This window comes from Oncorhynchus keta, unplaced genomic scaffold, assembly GCF_023373465.1.
Source record: "Oncorhynchus keta strain PuntledgeMale-10-30-2019 unplaced genomic scaffold, Oket_V2 Un_scaffold_139_pilon_pilon, whole genome shotgun sequence".
Classification (NCBI taxonomy): domain Eukaryota; kingdom Metazoa; phylum Chordata; class Actinopteri; order Salmoniformes; family Salmonidae; genus Oncorhynchus; species Oncorhynchus keta.
In genome coordinates this window covers 273,068-292,302 of record NW_026290780.1, presented here as the reverse complement: position 1 = coordinate 292,302, position 19,235 = coordinate 273,068, and the positions used below count along the sequence as shown (strand labels likewise).

General features: G+C 48.7%; 2 protein-coding genes and 1 long non-coding RNA gene across 4 annotated transcripts in view; 1 reads left to right on the top strand and 2 right to left on the bottom strand.

The window, feature by feature from the left end:
- ehbp1 (EH domain binding protein 1) overlaps window positions 1–19,235 on the bottom strand; it is a 421,276-nt gene that overhangs the window by 300,476 nt on the left and 101,565 nt on the right.
- On the top strand, window positions 183–2,236 carry LOC127927411 (uncharacterized). The gene is made up of 6 exons (XR_008127311.1): window positions 183–985; window positions 1,062–1,137; window positions 1,206–1,318; window positions 1,395–1,509; window positions 1,658–2,037; window positions 2,075–2,236. It is a non-coding gene; the product is annotated as an uncharacterized LOC127927411 (long non-coding RNA).
- LOC127927408 (uncharacterized) lies at window positions 2,276–3,847 on the bottom strand. 2 transcript variants are annotated; one of them, XR_008127299.1, is made up of 3 exons: window positions 3,689–3,847; window positions 3,409–3,492; window positions 2,276–3,352 (listed from the first exon to the last, which is right to left on the bottom strand). XR_008127299.1 is itself a non-coding variant. In XM_052513759.1 (2 exons), the coding sequence occupies exons 1-2, from the start codon at window positions 3,776–3,778 to the stop codon at window positions 2,983–2,985; spliced, it is 684 nt and encodes a 227-aa protein (XP_052369719.1). In that variant the 5' UTR covers window positions 3,779–3,847; the 3' UTR covers window positions 2,276–2,982. The 2 variants fall into 2 exon arrangements, 1 of the variants encoding a protein (XP_052369719.1); XM_052513759.1 differs by having other exon boundaries at window positions 3,465–3,847.

The following is a 19,235-nucleotide window of genomic DNA, read 5'->3' as shown; positions in this document are numbered from 1 at the left end:
TCCGGGGGTGTCCTCGAATGGGGCCACAGTGTCTCCTGAACCCTCCTGTCTCAGCCTCCAGTATTTATGCTGCAGTAGTTTGTGTCGGGGGGCTAGGGTCAGTTTGTTATATCTGGAGTACTTCTCCTGTCCTATTCGGTGTCCTGTGTGAATCTAAGTGTGCGTTCTCTAATTCTCTCCTTCTTTCTTTCTCTCTCTCGGAGGACCTGAGCCCTAGGACCATGCCCCAGGACTACCTGACATGATAATAATAATAATAATAATATATGCCATTTAGCAGACGCTTTTATCCAAAGCGACTTACAGTCATGTGTGCATACATGATGGCTCCTCGCTGTCCCCAGTCCACCTGGCCATGCTGCTGCTCCAGTTTCAACTGACCTGAGCCCTAGGACCATGCCCCAGGACTACCTGACATGATGACTCCTTGCTGTCCCCAGTACACCTGGCCATGCTGCTGCTCCAGTTTCAACTGACCTGAGCCCTAGGACCATGCCCCAGGACTACCTGACATGATGGCTCCTTGCTGTCCCCAGTCCACCTGGCCGTGCTGCTGCTCCAGTTTCAACTGTTCTGCCTTACTATTATTTGACCATGCTGGTCATTTATGAACATTTGAACATCTTGGCCATGTTCTGTTATAATCTCCACCCGGCACAGCCAGAAGAGGACTGGCCACCCCACATAGCCTGGTTCCTCTCTAGGTTTCTTCCTAGGTTTTGGCCTTTCTAGGGAGTTTTTCCTAGCCACCGTGCTTCTACACCTGCATTGCTTGCTGTTTGGGGTTTTAGGCTGGGTTTCTGTACAGCACTTTGAGATATCAGCTGATGTACCAAGGGCTATATAAATAAAATTTGATTGATTGATAGGCCAAAAGCTAAGTCTTGTCAGAATTCTAGATAAGGAACAAAACACACCCACACAGTTACGCCCAAAGATTTGGAAACCAAAACACTGTGATACATCTAGTCTCTCTCTCCTCTAGGTGTAAAACACTGATACATCTAGTCTCTCTCCTCTAGGTGTAAAACACTGATACATCTAGTCTCTCTCTCCTCTAGGTGTAAAACACTGATACATCTAGTCTCTCTCTCCTCTAGGTGTAAAACACTGATACATCTGGTCTCTCTCCTCTAGGTGTAATACATCTAGTCTCTCTCTCCTCTAGGTGTAAAACACTGATACATCTAGTCTCTCTCCTCTAGGTGTAAAACACTGATACATCTGGTCTCTCTCCTCTAGGTGTAAAACACTGATACATCTAGTCTCTCTCTCCTCTAGGTGTAAAACACTGATACATCTGGTCTCTCTCCTCTAGGTGTAAAACACTGATACATCTAGTCTCTCTCTCCTCTAGGTGTAAAACACTGATACATCTAGTCTCTCTCCTCTAGGTGTAAAACACTGATACATCTGGTCTCTCTCCTCTAGGTGTAAAACACTGATACATCTGGTCTCTCTCTCCTCTAGGTGTAAAACACTGATACATCTAGTCTCTCTCTCCTCTAGGTGTAAAACACTGATACATCTAGTCTCTCTCCTCTAGGTGTAAAACACTGATACATCTGGTCTCTCTCCTCTAGGTGTAAAACACTGATACATCTAGTCTCTCTCCTCTAGGTGTAAAACACTGATACATCTAGTCTCTCTCCTCTAGGTGTAAAACACTGATACATCTGGTCTCTCTCTCCTCTAGGTGTAAAACACTGATACATCTGGTCTCTCTCCTCTAGGTGTAAAACACTGATACATCTAGTCTCTCTCCTCTAGGTGTAAAACACTGATACATCTAGTCTCTCTCTCCTCTAGGTGTAAAACACTGATACATCTGGTCTCTCTCTCCTCTAGGTGTAAAACACTGATACATCTAGTCTCTCTCTCCTCTAGGTGTAAAACACTGATACATCTGGTCTCTCTCCTCTAGGTGTAAAACACTGATACATCTGGTCTCTCTCCTCTAGGTGTAAAACACTGATACATCTGGTCTCTCTCTCCTCTAGGTGTAAAACACTGATACATCTAGTCTCTCTCCTCTAGGTGTAAAACACTGATACATCTGGTCTCTCTCCTCTAGGTGTAAAACACTGATACATCTGGTCTCTCTCTCCTCTAGGTGTAAAACACTGATACATCTAGTCTCTCTCCTCTAGGTGTAAAACACTGATACATCTGGTCTCTCTCTCCTCTAGGTGTAAAACACTGATACATCTAGTCTCTCTCTCCTCTAGGTGTAAAACACTGATACATCTAGTCTCTCTCCTCTAGGTGTAAAACACTGATACATCTAGTCTCTCTCCTCTAGGTGTAAAACACTGATACATCTAGTCTCTCTCTCCTCTAGGTGTAAAACACTGATACATCTAGTCTCTCTCTCCTCTAGGTGTAAAACACTGATACATCTAGTCTCTCTCCTCTAGGTGTAAAACACTGATACATCTAGTCTCTCTCTCCTCTAGGTGTAAAACACTGATACATCTGGTCTCTCTCCTCTAGGTGTAAAACACTGATACATCTGGTCTCTCTCCTCTAGGTGTAAAACACTGATACATCTGGTCTCTCTCTCCTCTAGGTGTAAAACACTGATACATCTAGTCTCTCTCCTCTAGGTGTAAAACACTGATACATCTGGTCTCTCTCTCCTCTAGGTGTAAAACACTGATACATCTGGTCTCTCTCCTCTAGGTGTAAAACACTGATACATCTAGTCTCTCTCTCCTCTAGGTGTAAAACACTGATACATCTGGTCTCTCTCCTCTAGGTGTAAAACACTGATACATCTGGTCTCTCTCCTCTAGGTGTAAAACACTGATACATCTGGTCTCTCTCCTCTAGGTGTAAAACACTGATACATCTAGTCTCTCTCCTCTAGGTGTAAAACACTGATACATCTAGTCTCTCTCTCCTCTAGGTGTAAAACACTGATACATCTAGTCTCTCTCTCCTCTAGGTGTAAAACACTGATACATCTAGTCTCTCTCTCCTCTAGGTGTAAAACACTGATACATCTAGTCTCTCTCCTCTAGGTGTAGAGCTCTGCCTTGCTGTCAGAGAACAGAGGACCTCCATGCTGCCTCGCTGAACAGAGGACCTCCATGCTGCCTTGCTGTCAGAGAACAGAGGACCTCCATGCTGCCTCGCTGTCAGAGAACAGAGGACCTCCATGCTGCCTCGCTGAACAGAGGACCTCCGTGCTGCCTCGCTGAACAGAGGACCTCCGTGCTGCCTCGCTGAACAGAGGACCTCCGTGCTGCCTCGCTGAACAGAGGACCTCCGTGCTGCCTCGCTGAACAGAGGACCTCCGTGCTGCCTCGCTGAACAGAGGACCTCCGTGCTGCCTCGCTGAACAGAGGACCTCCTTGCTGCCTCGCTGAACAGAGGACCTCCATGCTGCCTCGCTGAACAGAGGACCTCCGTGCTGCCTCGCTGAACAGAGGACCTCCGTGCTGCCTCGCTGAACAGAGGACCTCCGTGCTGCCTCGCTGAACAGAGGACCTCCGTGCTGCCTCGCTGAACAGAGGACCTCCGTGCTGCCTCGCTGAACAGAGGACCTCCGTGCTGCCTCGCTGAACAGAGGACCTCCGTGCTGCCTCGCTGAACAGAGGACCTCCGTGCTGCCTCGCTGAACAGAGGACCTCCTTGCTGCCTCGCTGAACAGAGGACCTCCGTGCTGCCTCGCTGAACAGAGGACCTCCATGCTGCCTCGCTGAACAGAGGACCTCCATGCTGCCTCGCTGAACAGAGGACCTCCATGCTGCCTCGCTGAACAGAGGACCTCCATGCTGCCTCGCTGTGTTGATACGACACCTGGGTCGTTCTGCCTTCTCTCTTTCTCTCCCCAGCTCGCTCACTTTTCTTTCTCACTCGTCGGTCTTGTGTCCTGGAAGCGCTGCCTGGAGTTGTCAGTTAAATAACTGTCTTTGGGGAACTGTGTGTTGGGAGGGAGGGAGGGAGTGTGTGTGTCAACTCTATCCAGCATAATAACTGAAGACTGCAGCTAAATCTTGTCAGTATTCTAGATAGGGAACAACACACAGGAGAAATGAAGCATCTGTCAGACAACTGAATCTCTCTCCATCTCACTGTCTCTCTCCATCTCACTGTGTCTCTCTTCATCTCACTGTCTCTCTCCATCTCACTGTGTCTCTCTCCATCTCACTGTGTCTCTCTCCATCTCACTGTGTCTCTCCATCTCACTGTGTCTCTCTTCATCTCACTGTGTCTCTCCATCTCACTGTGTCTCTCTTCATCTCACTGTGTCTCTCTTCATCTCACTGTCTCTCTCTTCATCTCACTGTGTCTCTCTCCATCTCACTGTGTCTCTCTCCATCTCACTGTGTCTCTCTCCATCTCACTGTGTCTCTCTCCATCTCACTGTGTCTCTCTCCATCTCACTGTGTCTCTCTCCATCTCACTGTGTCTCTCTCCATCTCACTGTGTCTCTCTCCATCTCACTGTGTCTCTTTAGTCTCTCTCCATCTCACTGTCTCTCTCCATCTCACTGTGTCTCTTTAGTCTCTCTTCATCTCACTGTGTCTCTTTAGTCTCTCTCCATCTCACTGTGTCTCTTTAGTCTCTCTCCATCTCACTGTGTCTCTTTAGTCTCTCTCTCCATATCACTGTGTCTCTCTCCATCTCACTGTCTCTCTCCATCTCACTGTGTCTCTCTTCATCTCACTGTGTCTCTCCATCTCACTGTGTCTCTCCATCTCACTGTCTCTCTCTTCATCTCACTGTCTCTCTCTTCATCTCACTGTCTCTCTCCATCTCACTGTGTCTCTCTCCATCTCACTGTGTCTCTCTTCATCTCACTGTGTCTCTTTAGTCTCTCTTCATCTCACTGTGTCTCTCTCCATCTCACTGTGTCTCTCTTCATCTCACTGTCTCTCTCTTCATCTCTCTCTCTCTCCATCTCACTGTCTGTCTCTCTCCATCTCACTGTCTGTCTCTCTTCATCTCTCTCTCCATCTCACTGTCTGTCTCTCTCCATCTCACTGTGTCTCTTTAGTCTCTCTCCATCTCACTGTGTCTCTCTCCATCTCACTGTGTCTCTTTAGTCTCTCTCCATCCAGCATAATAACTGAAGACTGCAGCTAAATCTTGTCAGTATTCTAGATAGGGAACAACACACAGGAGAAATGAAGCATCTGTCAGACAACTGAATCTCTCTCCATCTCACTGTCTCTCTCCATCTCACTGTGTCTCTCTTCATCTCACTGTCTCTCTCCATCTCACTGTGTCTCTCTCCATCTCACTGTGTCTCTCTCCATCTCACTGTGTCTCTCCATCTCACTGTGTCTCTCTTCATCTCACTGTGTCTCTCCATCTCACTGTGTCTCTCTTCATCTCACTGTGTCTCTCTTCATCTCACTGTCTCTCTCTTCATCTCACTGTGTCTCTCTCCATCTCACTGTGTCTCTCTCCATCTCACTGTGTCTCTCTCCATCTCACTGTGTCTCTCTCCATCTCACTGTGTCTCTCTCCATCTCACTGTGTCTCTCTCCATCTCACTGTGTCTCTCTCCATCTCACTGTGTCTCTTTAGTCTCTCTCCATCTCACTGTCTCTCTCCATCTCACTGTGTCTCTCTTCATCTCACTGTGTCTCTTTAGTCTCTCTCCATCTCACTGTGTCTCTTTAGTCTCTCTCCATCTCACTGTGTCTCTTTAGTCTCTCTCTCCATATCACTGTGTCTCTATTCATCTCGCTCTCCATATCACTGTCTCTCTCCATCTCACTGTGTCTCTCTCCATCTCACTGTGTCTCTCCATCTCACTGTGTCTCTCTCCATCTCACTGTGTCTCTTTAGTCTCTCTTCATCTCATTGTGTCTCTTTAGTCTCTCTCCATCTCACTGTGTCTCTTTAGTCTCTCTCTCCATATCACTGTGTCTCTCTCCATCTCACTGTCTCTCTCCATCTCACTGTGTCTCTCTTCATCTCACTGTCTCTCTCCATCTCACTGTGTCTCTCTTCATCTCACTGTGTCTCTCTTCATCTCACTGTCTCTCTCTTCATCTCACTGTCTCTCTCTTCATCTCACTGTGTCTCTCTCCATCTCACTGTGTCTCTTTAGTCTCTCTTCATCTCACTGTGTCTCTCTCCATCTCTCTCTCCATCTCACTGTGTCTCTCTCCATCTCACTGTGTCTCTTTAGTCTCTCTTCATCTCACTGTGTCTCTTTAGTCTCTCTCCATCTCACTGTGTCTCTCTCCATCTTACTGTGTCTCTTTAGTCTCTCTTCATCTCACTGTCTCTTTAGTCTCTCTCCATCTCACTGTGTCTCTCTCCATCTCACTGTGTCTCTTTAGTCTCTCTCCATCTCACTGTGTCTCTTTAGTCTCTCTCCATCTTACTGTGTCTCTTTAGTCTCTCTCCATCTCACTGTGTCTCTCCATCTCACTGTGTCTCTTTAGTCTCTCTCCATCTCACTGTGTCTCTTTAGTCTCTCTCCATCTCACTGTGTCTCTCTCCATCTCTCTCTCCATCTCACTGTGTCTCTCTCCATCTCACTGTGTCTCTTTAGTCTCTCTCCATCTCACTGTGTCTCTTTAGTCTCTCTCCATCTCACTGTGTCTCTCTCCATCTCACTGTGTCTCTCTCCATCTCACTGTGTCTCTCCATCTCACTGTGTCTCTCTCCATCTCACTGTGTCTCTTTAGTCTCTCTCCATCTCACTGTGTCTCTTTAGTCTCTCTCCATCTCACTGTGTCTCTATTCTCTCTCCATCTCACTGTGTCTCTCTTCATCTCACTGTCTCTTTAGTCTCTCTCCATCTCACTGTGTCTCTCTTCATCTCACTGTGTCTCTTTAGTCTCTCTCCATCTCACTGTGTCTCTTTAGTCTCTCTCCATCTCACTGTGTCTCTTTAGTCTCTCTCCATCTCACTGTGTCTCTCTCCATCTCACTGTGTCTCTTTAGTCTCTCTCCATCTCACTGTGTCTCTTTAGTCTCTCTCCATCTCACTGTGTCTCTCTCCATCTCACTGTGTCTCTTTCGTCTCTCTCCATCTCACTGTGTCTCTCTCCATCTCACTGTGTCTCTCTCCATCTCACTGTGTCTCTCTCCATCTCACTGTGTCTCTTTAGTCTCTCTCCATCTCACTGTGTCTCTTTAGTCTCTCTCCATCTCACTGTGTCTCTCTTAATCTCTCTCTCCATATCACTGTGTCTCTATTCATCTCGCTCTCCATATCACTGTCTCTCTCCATCTCACTGTGTCTCTCTCCATCTCACTGTGTCTCTCCATCTCACTGTGTCTCTCTCCATCTCACTGTGTCTCTTTAGTCTCTCTTCATCTCATTGTGTCTCTTTAGTCTCTCTCCATCTCACTGTGTCTCTTTAGTCTCTCTCTCCATATCACTGTGTCTCTATTCATCTCGCTCTCCATATCACTGTCTCTCTCCATCTCACTGTGTCTCTCTCCATCTCACTGTGTCTCTCCATCTCACTGTCTCTCTCCATCTCACTGTGTCTCTCTCCATCTCACTGTGTCTCTCTTCATCTCACTGTCTCTCTCCATCTCACTGTGTCTCTCTTCATCTCACTGTGTCTCTTTAGTCTCTCTTCATCTCACTGTGTCTCTCTCCATCTCACTGTGTCTCTCTCCATCTCACTGTGTCTCTCTTCATCTCACTGTCTCTCTCTTCATCACACAGTCTCTCTCTTCATCTCACTGTCTCTCTCCATCTCACTGTGTCTCTCTTCATCTCTCTCTCCATCTCACTGTCTGTCTCTCTCCATCTCACTGTGTCTCTTTAGTCTCTCTCCATTTCACTGTGTCTCTCTCCATCTCACTGTGTCTCTTTAGTCTCTCTCCATCTCACTGTCTCTCTCCATCTCACTGTGTCTCTTTAGTCTCTCTCTCCATCTCACTGTCTCTCTATTCATCTCGCTCTCCATCTCACTGTCTCTCTCCATCTCACTGTGTCTCTCTCCATCTCACTGTGTCTCTCTTCATCTCACTGTCTCTCTCCATCTCACTGTGTCTCTCTTCATCTCACTGTCTCTCTCTTCATCTCACTGTCTCTCTCCATCTCACTGTGTCTCTCTTCATCTCACTGTGTCTCTTTAGTCTCTCTTCATCTCACTGTGTCTCTCTCCATCTCTCTCTCCATCTCACTGTGTCTCTCTCCATCTCACTGTGTCTCTTTAGTCTCTCTTCATCTCACTGTGTCTCTTTAGTCTCTCTCCATCTCACTGTGTCTCTCTCCATCTCACTGTCTCTCTCCATCTCACTGTGTCTCTCTTCATCTCACTGTGTCTCTTTAGTCTCTCTCCATCTCACTGTGTCTCTCTCCATCTCACTGTGTCTCTTTAGTCTCTCTTCATCTCACTGTGTCTCTCTCCATCTCACTGTGTCTCTATTAGTCTCGCTCTCCATATCACTGTGTCTCTATTCATCTCGCTCTCCATCTCACTGTGTCTCTATTCATCTCGCTCTCCATATCACTGTCTCTCTCTTCATCTCTCTCTCTCATCTCACTGTGTCTCTCTTCATCTCACTGTGTCTCTCTTCATCTCTCTCTCTCATCTCACTGTGTCTCTCTTCATCTCTCTCTCTCATCTCACTGTGTCTCTCTTCATCTCTCTCTCTCTCCATCTCACTGGCTCTCTCCATCTCACTGTCTCTTTCTTCATCTCTCTCTCTCATGTCACTGTGTCTCTCTTCATCTCTCTCTCTCATCTCTCTGTGTCTCTCTTCATCTCTCTTCATCTCACTGTCTGTCTCTCTCCATCTCACTGTGTCTCTCTTCATCTCTCTCTCCATCTCACTGTGTCTCTTCATCTCTCTCTCTCATCTCACTGTGTCTCTCTTCATCTCTCTCTCTCATCTCACTGTGTCTCTCTTCATCTCTCTCTCTCATCTCACTGTCTCTCTCTTCATCTCTCTCTCTCTCCATCTCACTGTCTGTCTCTCTCCATCTCACTGTCTGTCTCTCTCCATCTCACTGTCTGTCTCTCTTCATCTCTCTCTCCATCTCACTGTCTGTCTCTCTCCATCTCACTGTCTCTCTCTCCATCTCACTGTCTCTCTCTATCTCACTGTATCTCTCTATCTCACTGTATCTCTCTTCATCTCTCTCTCTCATCTCACTGTGTCTCTCTTCATCTCTCTCTCCATCTCACGGTGTCTCTTCATCTCTCTCTCTCTCATCCTACTGTGTCTCTCCTCTCACTGTCTGTCTCTTCATCTCTCTTCATCTCTCTCTCTCTCCATCTCACTGTGTCTCTCTTCATCTCTCTCTCATCTCACTGTCTCTCCCTTCATCTCTCTCTCTCATCTCACTGTGTCTCTCTTCATCTCTCTTCATCTCTCTCCATCTCACTGTGTCTCTCTTCATCTCTCTTCATCTCTCTCTCTCTCACTGTCTGTCTCTTCATCTCTGCACCTTTACTCTACCAGGCCCACCTCTCCCTTCCACCCACTGCACCTTTACTCTACCAGGCCTGCTCACCTCTCCCTTCCACCCAGCGCTCCTGCCCACCTCCTCCCCTCTCCCTTCCACCCAGTGCTCCTTCCTGTTTATCTAACTTATCCATCCCTCCTGCCCACCTCCTCTCCTCTCCCTTCCATCCACCCCTCCTGCCCTCCTCCCCTCTCCCTTCCATCCACCCCTCCCCCTTCCATCCACCCCTCCTGCCCACCTCCTCTCCCTTCCATCCACCCCTCCTCTCTCTTCCATCCACCCCTCCTACCCACCTCCTCTCCCTTCCATCCACCCCTCCTCTCTCTTCCATCCACCCCTCCTACCTACCTTCCATCCACCCCTCCCGCCCACCTCCTCTCCCTTCCATCCACCCCTCCTGCCCACCCCCTCTCCCTTCCATCCACCCCTCCTGCCCACCCCCTCTCCCTTCCATCCATCCCTCCTGCCCACCTCCTCCCCTCTCCCTTCCATCCACCCCTCCTGCCCTCCTCCCCTCTCCCTTCCATCCACCCCTCCTCTCTCTTCCATCCACCCCTCCTACCCACCTTCCATCCACCCCTCCCGCCCACCTTCCATCCACCCCTCCTGCCCACCTCCTCTCCCTTCCATCCACCCCTCCTGCCCACCCCCTCTCCCTTCCATCCATCCCTCCTGCCCACCTCCTCCCCTCTCCCTTCCATCCACCCCTCCTGCCCTCCTCCCCTCTCCCTTCCATCCACCCCTCCTGCCCACCTCCTCTCCCTTCCATCCATCCCTCCTGCCCACCTCCTCTCCCTTCCATCCACCCCTCCTGCCCACCTCCTCTCCCTTCCATCCACCCCTCCTGCCCACCTCCTCACCCCTCCTGCCCACCTCCTCTCCCTTCCATCCACCCCTCCTACCCTCCTCCTCTCCTCTCCCTTCCATCCATCCCTCCTGCCCACCTCCTCCCCTCTCCCTTCCATCCACCCCTCCTGCCCACCTCCTCTCCCTTCCATCCACCCCTCCTGCCCACCTCCTCTCCCTTCCATCCATCCCTCCTGCCCACCTCCTCTCCCTTCCATCCACCCCTCCTGCCCACCTCCTCTCCCTTCCATCCACCCCTCCTGCCCACCTCCTCTCCCTTCCATCCACCCCTCCTGCCCACCTCCTCACCCCTCCTGCCCACCTCCCCTCCCTTCCATCCACCCCTCCTACCCTCCTCCTCTCCCTTCCATCCATCCCTCCTGCCCACCTCCTCCCCTCTCCCTTCCATCCACCCCTCCTGCCCTCCTCCCCTCTCCTCTTCCATCCACCCCTCCTACCCACCTCCTCTCCCTTCCATCCATCCCTCCTGCCCACCTCCTCTCCCTTCCATCCACCCCTCCTGCCCACCTCCTCTCCCTTCCCTCCACCCCTCCTGCCCACCTCCTCACCCTCCTGCCCACCTCCTCTCCCTTCCATCCACCCCTCCTACCCTCCTCCTCTCCTCTCCCTTCCATCCATCCCTCCTGCCCACCTCCTCTCCCTTCCATCCACCCCTCCTGCCCACCTCCCCTCTCCCCTTCCATCCATCCCTCCTGCCCACCTCCTCTCCCTTCCATCCATCCCTCCTGCCCACCTCCTCTCCCTTCCATCCATCCCTCCTGCCCACCTCCCCTCTCCCTTCCATCCATCCCTCCTACCCTCCTCCTCATCTCACAGGAACGATTAGAAAAAGGCATTCGTCAAGCGACGCCGCCACTTGACATTTGTGTTGACATTTGAGCCTGGTTGAATCGTCCCTGTCTGGAAATACTAGTGCATCATGTCATCCCCCTGAAGAATACTAGAGCCTCAGAAAGCCCCTCTCCTTCCTTATCATCCCCCAGATTAGGCCATCCCCATTATACTGAGCTAATAGTGCATGTAGATACGTTAAGAAGGAATTTCTCCAAATGCATCAAACACTTAAGAAGGGGATTTGGTATAGAACGTCGTCGTACAGGGGCCCTCTCGGAAAGGAAATACTTAAGAATATGTAAATGATTCTGAGGCAGAATAATAATAATGGTTTAACAGACGAGTCGGGACGAGAACAATAAAAATGATGCTGTTGTCCCCAGATGGCGCTTGTCAATCAGGAAGAGAGAGAGATTAGGGGGTCTGAGATGGTGAAAGACACACACACACACACACACACACACACACACACACACACACACACACACACACACACACACACACACACACACACACACACACACACACACACACACACACACACACACACACGCAAACACACAAGCATGCACGCACAGACACACAATTAGGGGGTCAGAGAGGTTGATGTGTGAAATGAAAGGAGAGGACAAAGTATTTGAATTTATTACAGGCAGATATTACAACTATCAATACACTGGCACTCATTGGAGCTGCTGGAATGACAATACCTGAGTGGTGTCTGGAGAGAGACAGAGAGAGACAGAGACAGAGAGAGAGACAGAGACACCATTGTAAATACAACCCATATTTATGCTTAATTATTTTATCTTGTGTCCTTTAACCATTTGTACATTGTTAAAAAACTGTATATATATATATATATATATATATATATATATATATATATATATATATATTATGACATTTGTAATGTCTTTATTGTTTTGAAACTTTTGTATGTGTAATGTTTACTGTTAATGTGTATTGTTAATTTCACTTTATATATTCACTTTATATATTATCTACCTCACTTGCTTTGGCAATGTTAACACATGTTTCCCATGCAAATAAAGCCCTTGAATTGAATTGGGGGAAAATGAGAGAGAGAGAGACAGAGACAGAGAGAGAGACAGAGAGACAGAGAGAGAGAGAGAGATAGAGATAGAGATAGAGACAGAGAGAGAGAGAGAGAGAGAGAGAGAGAGAGAGAGACAGAGACAGAGACAGAGAGAGAGAGAGAGAGAGACAGAGAGACAGAGAGACAGAGAGACAGAGAGACAGAGAGACAGAGAGAGAGAGAGAGAGAGAGAGAGAGAGAGAGAGAGAGAGAGAGAGAGAGAGAGAGAGAGAGACAGAGACAGAGACAGAGAGAGAGAGAGAGAGAGAGACAGAGAGAGAGAGAGAGAGAGAGAGAGAGACAGAGATAGAGACAGAGACAGAGAGAGAGAGAGAGAGAGAGAGAGAGAGAGAGAGAGAGACAGAGAGAGAGAGAGAGAGAGAGAGAGAGAGAGAGAGAGAGAGAGAGAGAGAGAGAGACAGAGAGAGAGACAGAGAGAGAGAGAACAGAGGAGATGTCAGGGAGAGAGAGAATAATGTTTACTGTACATTTTTTATTGTTTATTTCACTTTTGTTTATTATCTATTTAACTTGCTTTGACAATGTAAACATATGTTTCCCATGCCAATAAAGCCCTTCAATTGAAATTGAATTGAGAGAGCGGAGGGGAAGAGGGAGCGAGAGAGAGAGATAGAGGAGAGAGATAGCAGGGGGAGAGGGAGAGAGAAAAAGAGAGAGGGGAGAGAAAGAGAGGGAGAGATAGAGGGAGAGAAGGGTCTGAGGTGGCTGTATGCTTCCCCCTAGCTGTTAATCTGTGTTACTGCAGCTTCCCACTAAACTACCTCAGACAGATCATGTTGCTTGATACTGTACTGCAGCTTCCCACTAAACTACCTCAGTCAGACCATGTTGCTTGATACTGTACCGTAGCCTCCCACTAAACTACCTCAGACAGATCATGTTGCTTGATAATGTACTGCAGCTTCCCACTAAACTACCTCAGACAGACCATGTTGCTTGATCCTCAGGACCACAAGCGGTGCAGGTTTTGGCTTTTGCCCCTAACACTACACAGAGTTCTATCAGCATATCGATTGTGCAATCAGGGCTGGTAAAACCCTGGATCATTGTTATTCTAACTTCCGCGAAGCATATAAGGCCCTCCCCCGCCCTCCATTCGGAAAAGCTGACCACGACTCCATTTTGTTGCTCCCAGCCTATAGACAGAAACTAAAACAGTAAGCTCCCACGCTCAGGTCTGTCCAACGCTGGTCCGACCAATCGGATTCCACGCTTCAAGATTGCTTCGATCACGTGGACTGGGATATGTTCCGCATTGCCGCAAACAACAACATTGATGTATACACTGATTCGGTGAGCGGGTTTATTAGCAAGTGCATCGGCGATGTCGTACCCACAGCGTCTATTAAAACATTCCCCAACCAGAAACCGTGGATTGATGGCAGCATTCGTGCAAAACTGAAAGTGTGAACCACTGCTTAATCAGGGCAAGGTGACCGGAAACATGACCGAATACAAACAGTGAAGCTATTCCCTCCGCAAGGCAATCAAACAAGCTAAGCGTCAGTATAGAGACAAAGTAGAGTCGCAATTCAACGGCTCAGATACAAGAGGTATGTGGCAGGGTCTACAGTCAATCACGGACTACAAAAGGAAAACCAGCCCCGTCGTGGACCAGGATGTCTTGCTCTCAGACAGACTAAACAACTTCTTTGCTCGCTTTAAGGACACTACAGTGCCACTGACACGGCCCGCTACCAAAACCTGCGCACTCTCCTTCACTGCAGCCGACGTGAGTAAAACATTTAAACGCGTTAACCCTCGCAAGGCTGCAGGCCCAGACGGCATTCCCGGCCGTGTCCTCAGAACATGCGCAGACCAGCTGGCTGGTGTGTTTACGGACATATTCAATCAATCCTTATCCCAGTCTGCTGTTCCCACATGCTTCAAGAGGGCCACCATTGTTCCAAAGAAAGCTAAGGTAACTGAGCTAAACGACTACCGCTCCGTAGCACTCACTTCTGTCATCATGAAGTGCTTTGAGAGACTAGTCAAGGACCATATCACCTCCACCCTACCTGACACCCACTCCAATTTGCTTACTATCCTAATAGGTCCACAGACGACGCAATCTCAACCACACTGCACACTGCCCTAACCCACCTGGACAAGAGGAATACCTATGTAAGAATGTTGTTCATTGACTACAGCTCAGCATTTAACACCACAGTACCCTCCAAACTCGTCATTAAGCTCTAGACCCTGGGTCTCGACCCCGCACTGTGCAACTGGGTCCTGGACTTCCTGACGGGCCGCCCCCAGGTGGTGAGGGTAGGAAACAACATCTCCACCCCGCTGATCCTCAACACTGGGGCCCCACAAGGGTGCGTTCTCAGCCTTCGCCTGTACTCCCTGTTCACCCACGACTGCATGGCCATACACGCCTCCAACTCAATCATCAAGTTTGCAGACGACATTACAGTGGTAGGCTTGGTTACCAACAACGACAAGACGTCCTACAGGGAGGAGGTGAGGGCCTCCTGGAAAATAACCTCACACTCAACATAACTAAGGAGATGATCGTGGACTTCAGAAAACAGCAGAGGGAGCACCTCCCTATCCACATCGACGGGACAGTAGTGGAGAGGGTAGAAAGTTAAGTTCCTCGGCGTACACATCACGGACAAACTGAAATGGTCCACCCACACAGACAGCGTCCTGTCGGGCTGTATCACCGCCTGGTACGGCCACTGCTCCGCCCACAACCGTAAGGCTCTCCAGAGGGTAGTGAGGTCTGCACAACGCATCACCGGGGGAAAACTACCTGCCCTCCAGGACACCTACACCACCCGATGTCACAGGAAGGCCAAAAAGATCATCAAGGACAACAACCACCCGAGCCACTGCCTGTTCCCTCCGCTATCATCCAAAAGGCGAGGTCAGTACAGGTGCATCAAAGCTGGGACGAGAGACTAAGACAGCTTCTATCTCAAGGCCATCAGACTGTTAAACAGCCACCACTAACATTGAGTGGCTGCTGCCAACACACTGACTCAACTCCAGCCACATTAATAATGGAAAAATTGATATAGTAAACGTATCACTAGTCACTTTAAAAAATACCACTTAATATAATGTTTACATACCCTACATTACTCATCTCATATGTATATACTGTACTCTATACCATCTACTGCATCTTGCCATCTTTATGTAATGTATCAGCGTCTGTTATAGGGGGCGTCTGTTATAGGGGGAGCGTCTGTTATAGGGGAGTGTCTGTTATAGGGGTAGTGTCTGTTATAGGGAAGTGTCTGTTATAGGGGAGTGTCTGTTATAGGGGTAGTGTCTGTTATAGGGGTAGTGTCTGTTATAGGGGTAGTGTCTGTTATAGGGGGTAGTGTCTGTTATAGGGGGGGCGTCTGTTATAGGGGTAGTGTCTGTTATAGGGGTAGTGTCTGTTATAGGGGTAGTGTCTGTTATAGGGGGGGCGTCTGTTATAGGGGTAGTGTCTGTTATAGGGGTAGTGTCTGTTATAGGGGTAGTGTCTGTTATAGGGGAGTGTCTGTTATAGGGGTAGTGTCTGTTATAGGGGTAGTGTCTGTTATAGGGGTAGTGTCTGTTATAGGGGTAGTGTCTGTTATAGGGGTAGTGTCTGTTATAGGGGTAGTGTCTGTTATAGGGGTAGTGTCTGTTATAGGGGGGAGTGTCTGTTATAGGGGTAGTGTCTGTTATAGGGGTAGTGTCTGTTATAGGGGGAGTGTCTGTTATAGGGGCGTCTGTTATAGGGGTAGTGTCTGTTATAGGGGTAGTGTCTGTTATAGGGGAGCGTCTGTTATAGGGGTAGTGTCTGTTATAGGGGTAGTGTCTGTTATAGGGGTAGTGTCTGTTATAGGGGAGCGTCTGTTATAGGGGAGTGTCTGTTATAGGGGTAGTGTCTGTTATAGGGGTGGCGTCTGTTATAGGGGTAGTGTCTGTTATAGGGGGGGGGGCGTCTGTTATAGGGGTAGTGTCTGTTATAGGGGCGGCGTCTGTTATAGGGGTAGTGTCTGTTATAGGGGGGGCGTCTGTTATAGGGGTAGTGTCTGTTATAGGGGGCGTCTGTTATAGGGGTAGTGTCTGTTATAGGGGTGGTGTCTGTTATAGGGGTAGTGTCTGTTATAGGGGGGGTCTGTTATAGGGGTAGTGTCTGTTATAGGGGAGGGTCTGTTATAGGGGTAGTGTCTGTTATAGGGGTAGTGTCTGTTATAGGGGTAGAGTCTGTTATAGGGGTAGTGTCTGTTATAGGGGTAGTGTCTGTTATAGGGGTAGTGTCTGTTATAGGGGTAGTGTCTGTTATAGGGGGAGTGTCTGTTATAGGGGTAGTGTCTGTTATAGGGGTAGTGTCTGTTATAGGGGAGCGTCTGTTATAGGGGTAGTGTCTGTTATAGGGGTAGTGTCTGTTATAGGGGTAGTGTCTGTTATAGGGGTGGCGTCTGTTATAGGGGGGCGTCTGTTATAGGGGGGGCGTCTGTTATAGGGGTAGTGTCTGTTATAGGGGTGGCGTCTGTTATAGGGGTAGTGTCTGTTATAGGGGTAGTGTCTGTTATAGGGGTAGTGTCTGTTATAGGGGTAGTGTCTGTTATAGGGGTAGTGTCTGTTATAGGGGTAGTGTCTGTTATAGGGGTAGTGTCTGTTATAGGGGGGGCGTCTGTTATAGGGGTAGTGTCTGTTATAGGGGTAGTGTCTGTTATAGGGGTAGTGTCTGTTATAGGGGTGGCGTCTGTTATAGGGGGGGCGTCTGTTATAGGGGTAGTGTCTGTTATAGGGGTAGTGTCTGTTATAGGGGTAGTGTCTGTTATAGGGGTAGTGTCTGTTATAGGGGTAGTGTCTGTTATAGGGGTAGTGTCTGTTATAGGGGTAGTGTCTGTTATAGGGGTGGCGTCTGTTATAGGGGTAGCGTCTGTTATAGGGGTAGCGTCTGTTATAGGGGTGGCGTCTGTTATAGGGGTGGCGTCTGTTATAGGGGTAGTGTCTGTTATAGGGGAGCGTCTGTTATAGGGGTAGTGTCTGTTATAGGGGTAGTGTCTGTTATAGGGGTAGTGTCTGTTATAGGGGTAGTGTCTGTTATAGGGGGGGCGTCTGTTATAGGGGAGTGTCTGTTATAGGGGTAGTGTCTGTTATAGGGGTAGTGTCTGTTATAGGGTAGTGTCTGTTATAGGGGGCGTCTGTTATAGGGGTAGTGTCTGTTATAGGGGAGTGTCTGTTATAGGGGTAGTGTCTGTTACAGGGGTAGTGTCTGTTATAGGGGAGCGTCTGTTATAGGGGTCGTTATTATAGGGGTGGCGTCTGTTATAGGGGTAGTGTCTGTTATAGGGGAGCGTCTGTTATAGGGGTAGTGTCTGTTATAGGGGAGTGTCTGTTATAGGGGTAGTGTCTGTTACAGGGGTAGTGTCTGTTATAGGGGAGCGTCTGTTATAGGGGGCGTCTGTTATAGGGGTGGCGTCTGTTATAGGGGTGGCGTCTGTTATAGGGGTAGTGTCTGTTATAGGGGAGCGTCTGTTATAGGGGTAGTGTCTGTTATAGGGGTAGTGTCTGTTATAGGGGAGCGTCTGTTATAGGGGTAGTGTCTGTTATAGGGGTAGTGTCTGTTATAGGGGTAGTGTCTGTTATAGGGGAGCGTCTGTTATAGGGGGCGTCTGTTATAGGGGTAGTGTCTGTTATAGGGGTAGTGTCTGTTATAGGGGGTGGCGTCTGTTATAGGGGTAGTGTCTGTTATAGGGGGTAGCGTCTGTTATAGGGGTAGTGTCTGTTATAGGGGTAGTGTCTGTTATAGGGGTAGTGTCTGTTATAGGGGAGTGTCTGTTATAGGGGTAGTGTCTGTTATAGGGGTAGTGTCTGTTATAGGGGTAGTGTCTGTTATAGGGGAGCGTCTGTTATAGGGGGCGTCTGTTATAGGGGTGGCGTCTGTTATAGGGGTAGTGTCTGTTATAGGGGAGCGTCTGTTATAGGGGTAGTGTCTGTTATAGGGGTAGTGTCTGTTATAGGGGAGCGTCTGTTATAGGGGAGCGTCTGTTATAGGGGTAGTGTCTGTTATAGGGGCGTCTGTTATAGGGGAGCGTCTGTTATAGGGGTAGTGTCTGTTATAGGGGTAGTGTCTGTTATAGGGGTGGCGTCTGTTATAGGGGTGGCGTCTGTTATAGGGGTGGCGTCTGTTATAGGGGAGCGTCTGTTATAGGGGTAGTGTCTGTTATAGGGGTAGTGTCTGTTATAGGGGTAGTGTCTGTTATAGGGGTAGTGTCTGTTATAGGGGTAGTGTCTGTTATAGGGGTAGTGTCTGTTATAGGGGCGTCTGTTATAGGGGTAGTGTCTGTTATAGGGGTAGTGTCTGTTATAGGGGTAGTGTCTGTTATAGGGGTAGTGTCTGTTATAGGGGAGCGTCTGTTATAGGGGGGAGCGTCTGTTATAGGGGTAGTGTCTGTTATAGGGGTAGTGTCTGTTATAGGGGTAGTGTCTGTTATAGGGGTAGTGTCTGTTATAGGGGGCGTCTGTTATAGGGGGGGCGTCTGTTATAGGGGGAGCGTCTGTTATAGGGGTAGTGTCTGTTATAGGGGGCGTCTGTTATAGGGGTGGCGTCTGTTATAGGGGTAGTGTCTGTTATAGGGGAGCGTCTGTTATAGGGGTAGTGTCTGTTATAGGGGTAGTGTCTGTTATAGGGGAGCGTCTGTTATAGGGGAGGGCGTCTGTTATAGGGGTAGTGTCTGTTATAGGGGGCGTCTGTTATAGGGGAGCGTCTGTTATAGGGGTAGTGTCTGTTATAGGGGTAGTGTCTGTTATAGGGGTGGCGTCTGTTATAGGGGTGGCGTCTGTTATAGGGGTGGCGTCTGTTATAGGGGAGCGTCTGTTATAGGGGTAGTGTCTGTTATAGGGGTAGTGTCTGTTATAGGGGTAGTGTCTGTTATAGGGGTAGTGTCTGTTATAGGGGTAGTGTCTGTTATAGGGGTAGTGTCTGTTATAGGGGGGGCGTCTGTTATAGGGGTAGTGTCTGTTATAGGGGTAGTGTCTGTTATAGGGGTAGTGTCTGTTATAGGG

Excerpts from the sequence above, each read along its gene's own strand:
- LOC127927408 (XM_052513759.1), bottom strand. The coding sequence starts at position 3,778 with ATGGAGGTCCTCTGTTCAGCGAGGCAGCATGGAGGTCCTCTGTTCAGC. Across the intron at positions 3,353-3,464 it reads TTCAGCGAGGCAGCACGGAG|GTCCTCTGTTCAGCGAGGCA; the intron begins GTCCTCTGTTCA and ends GGCAGCAAGGAG.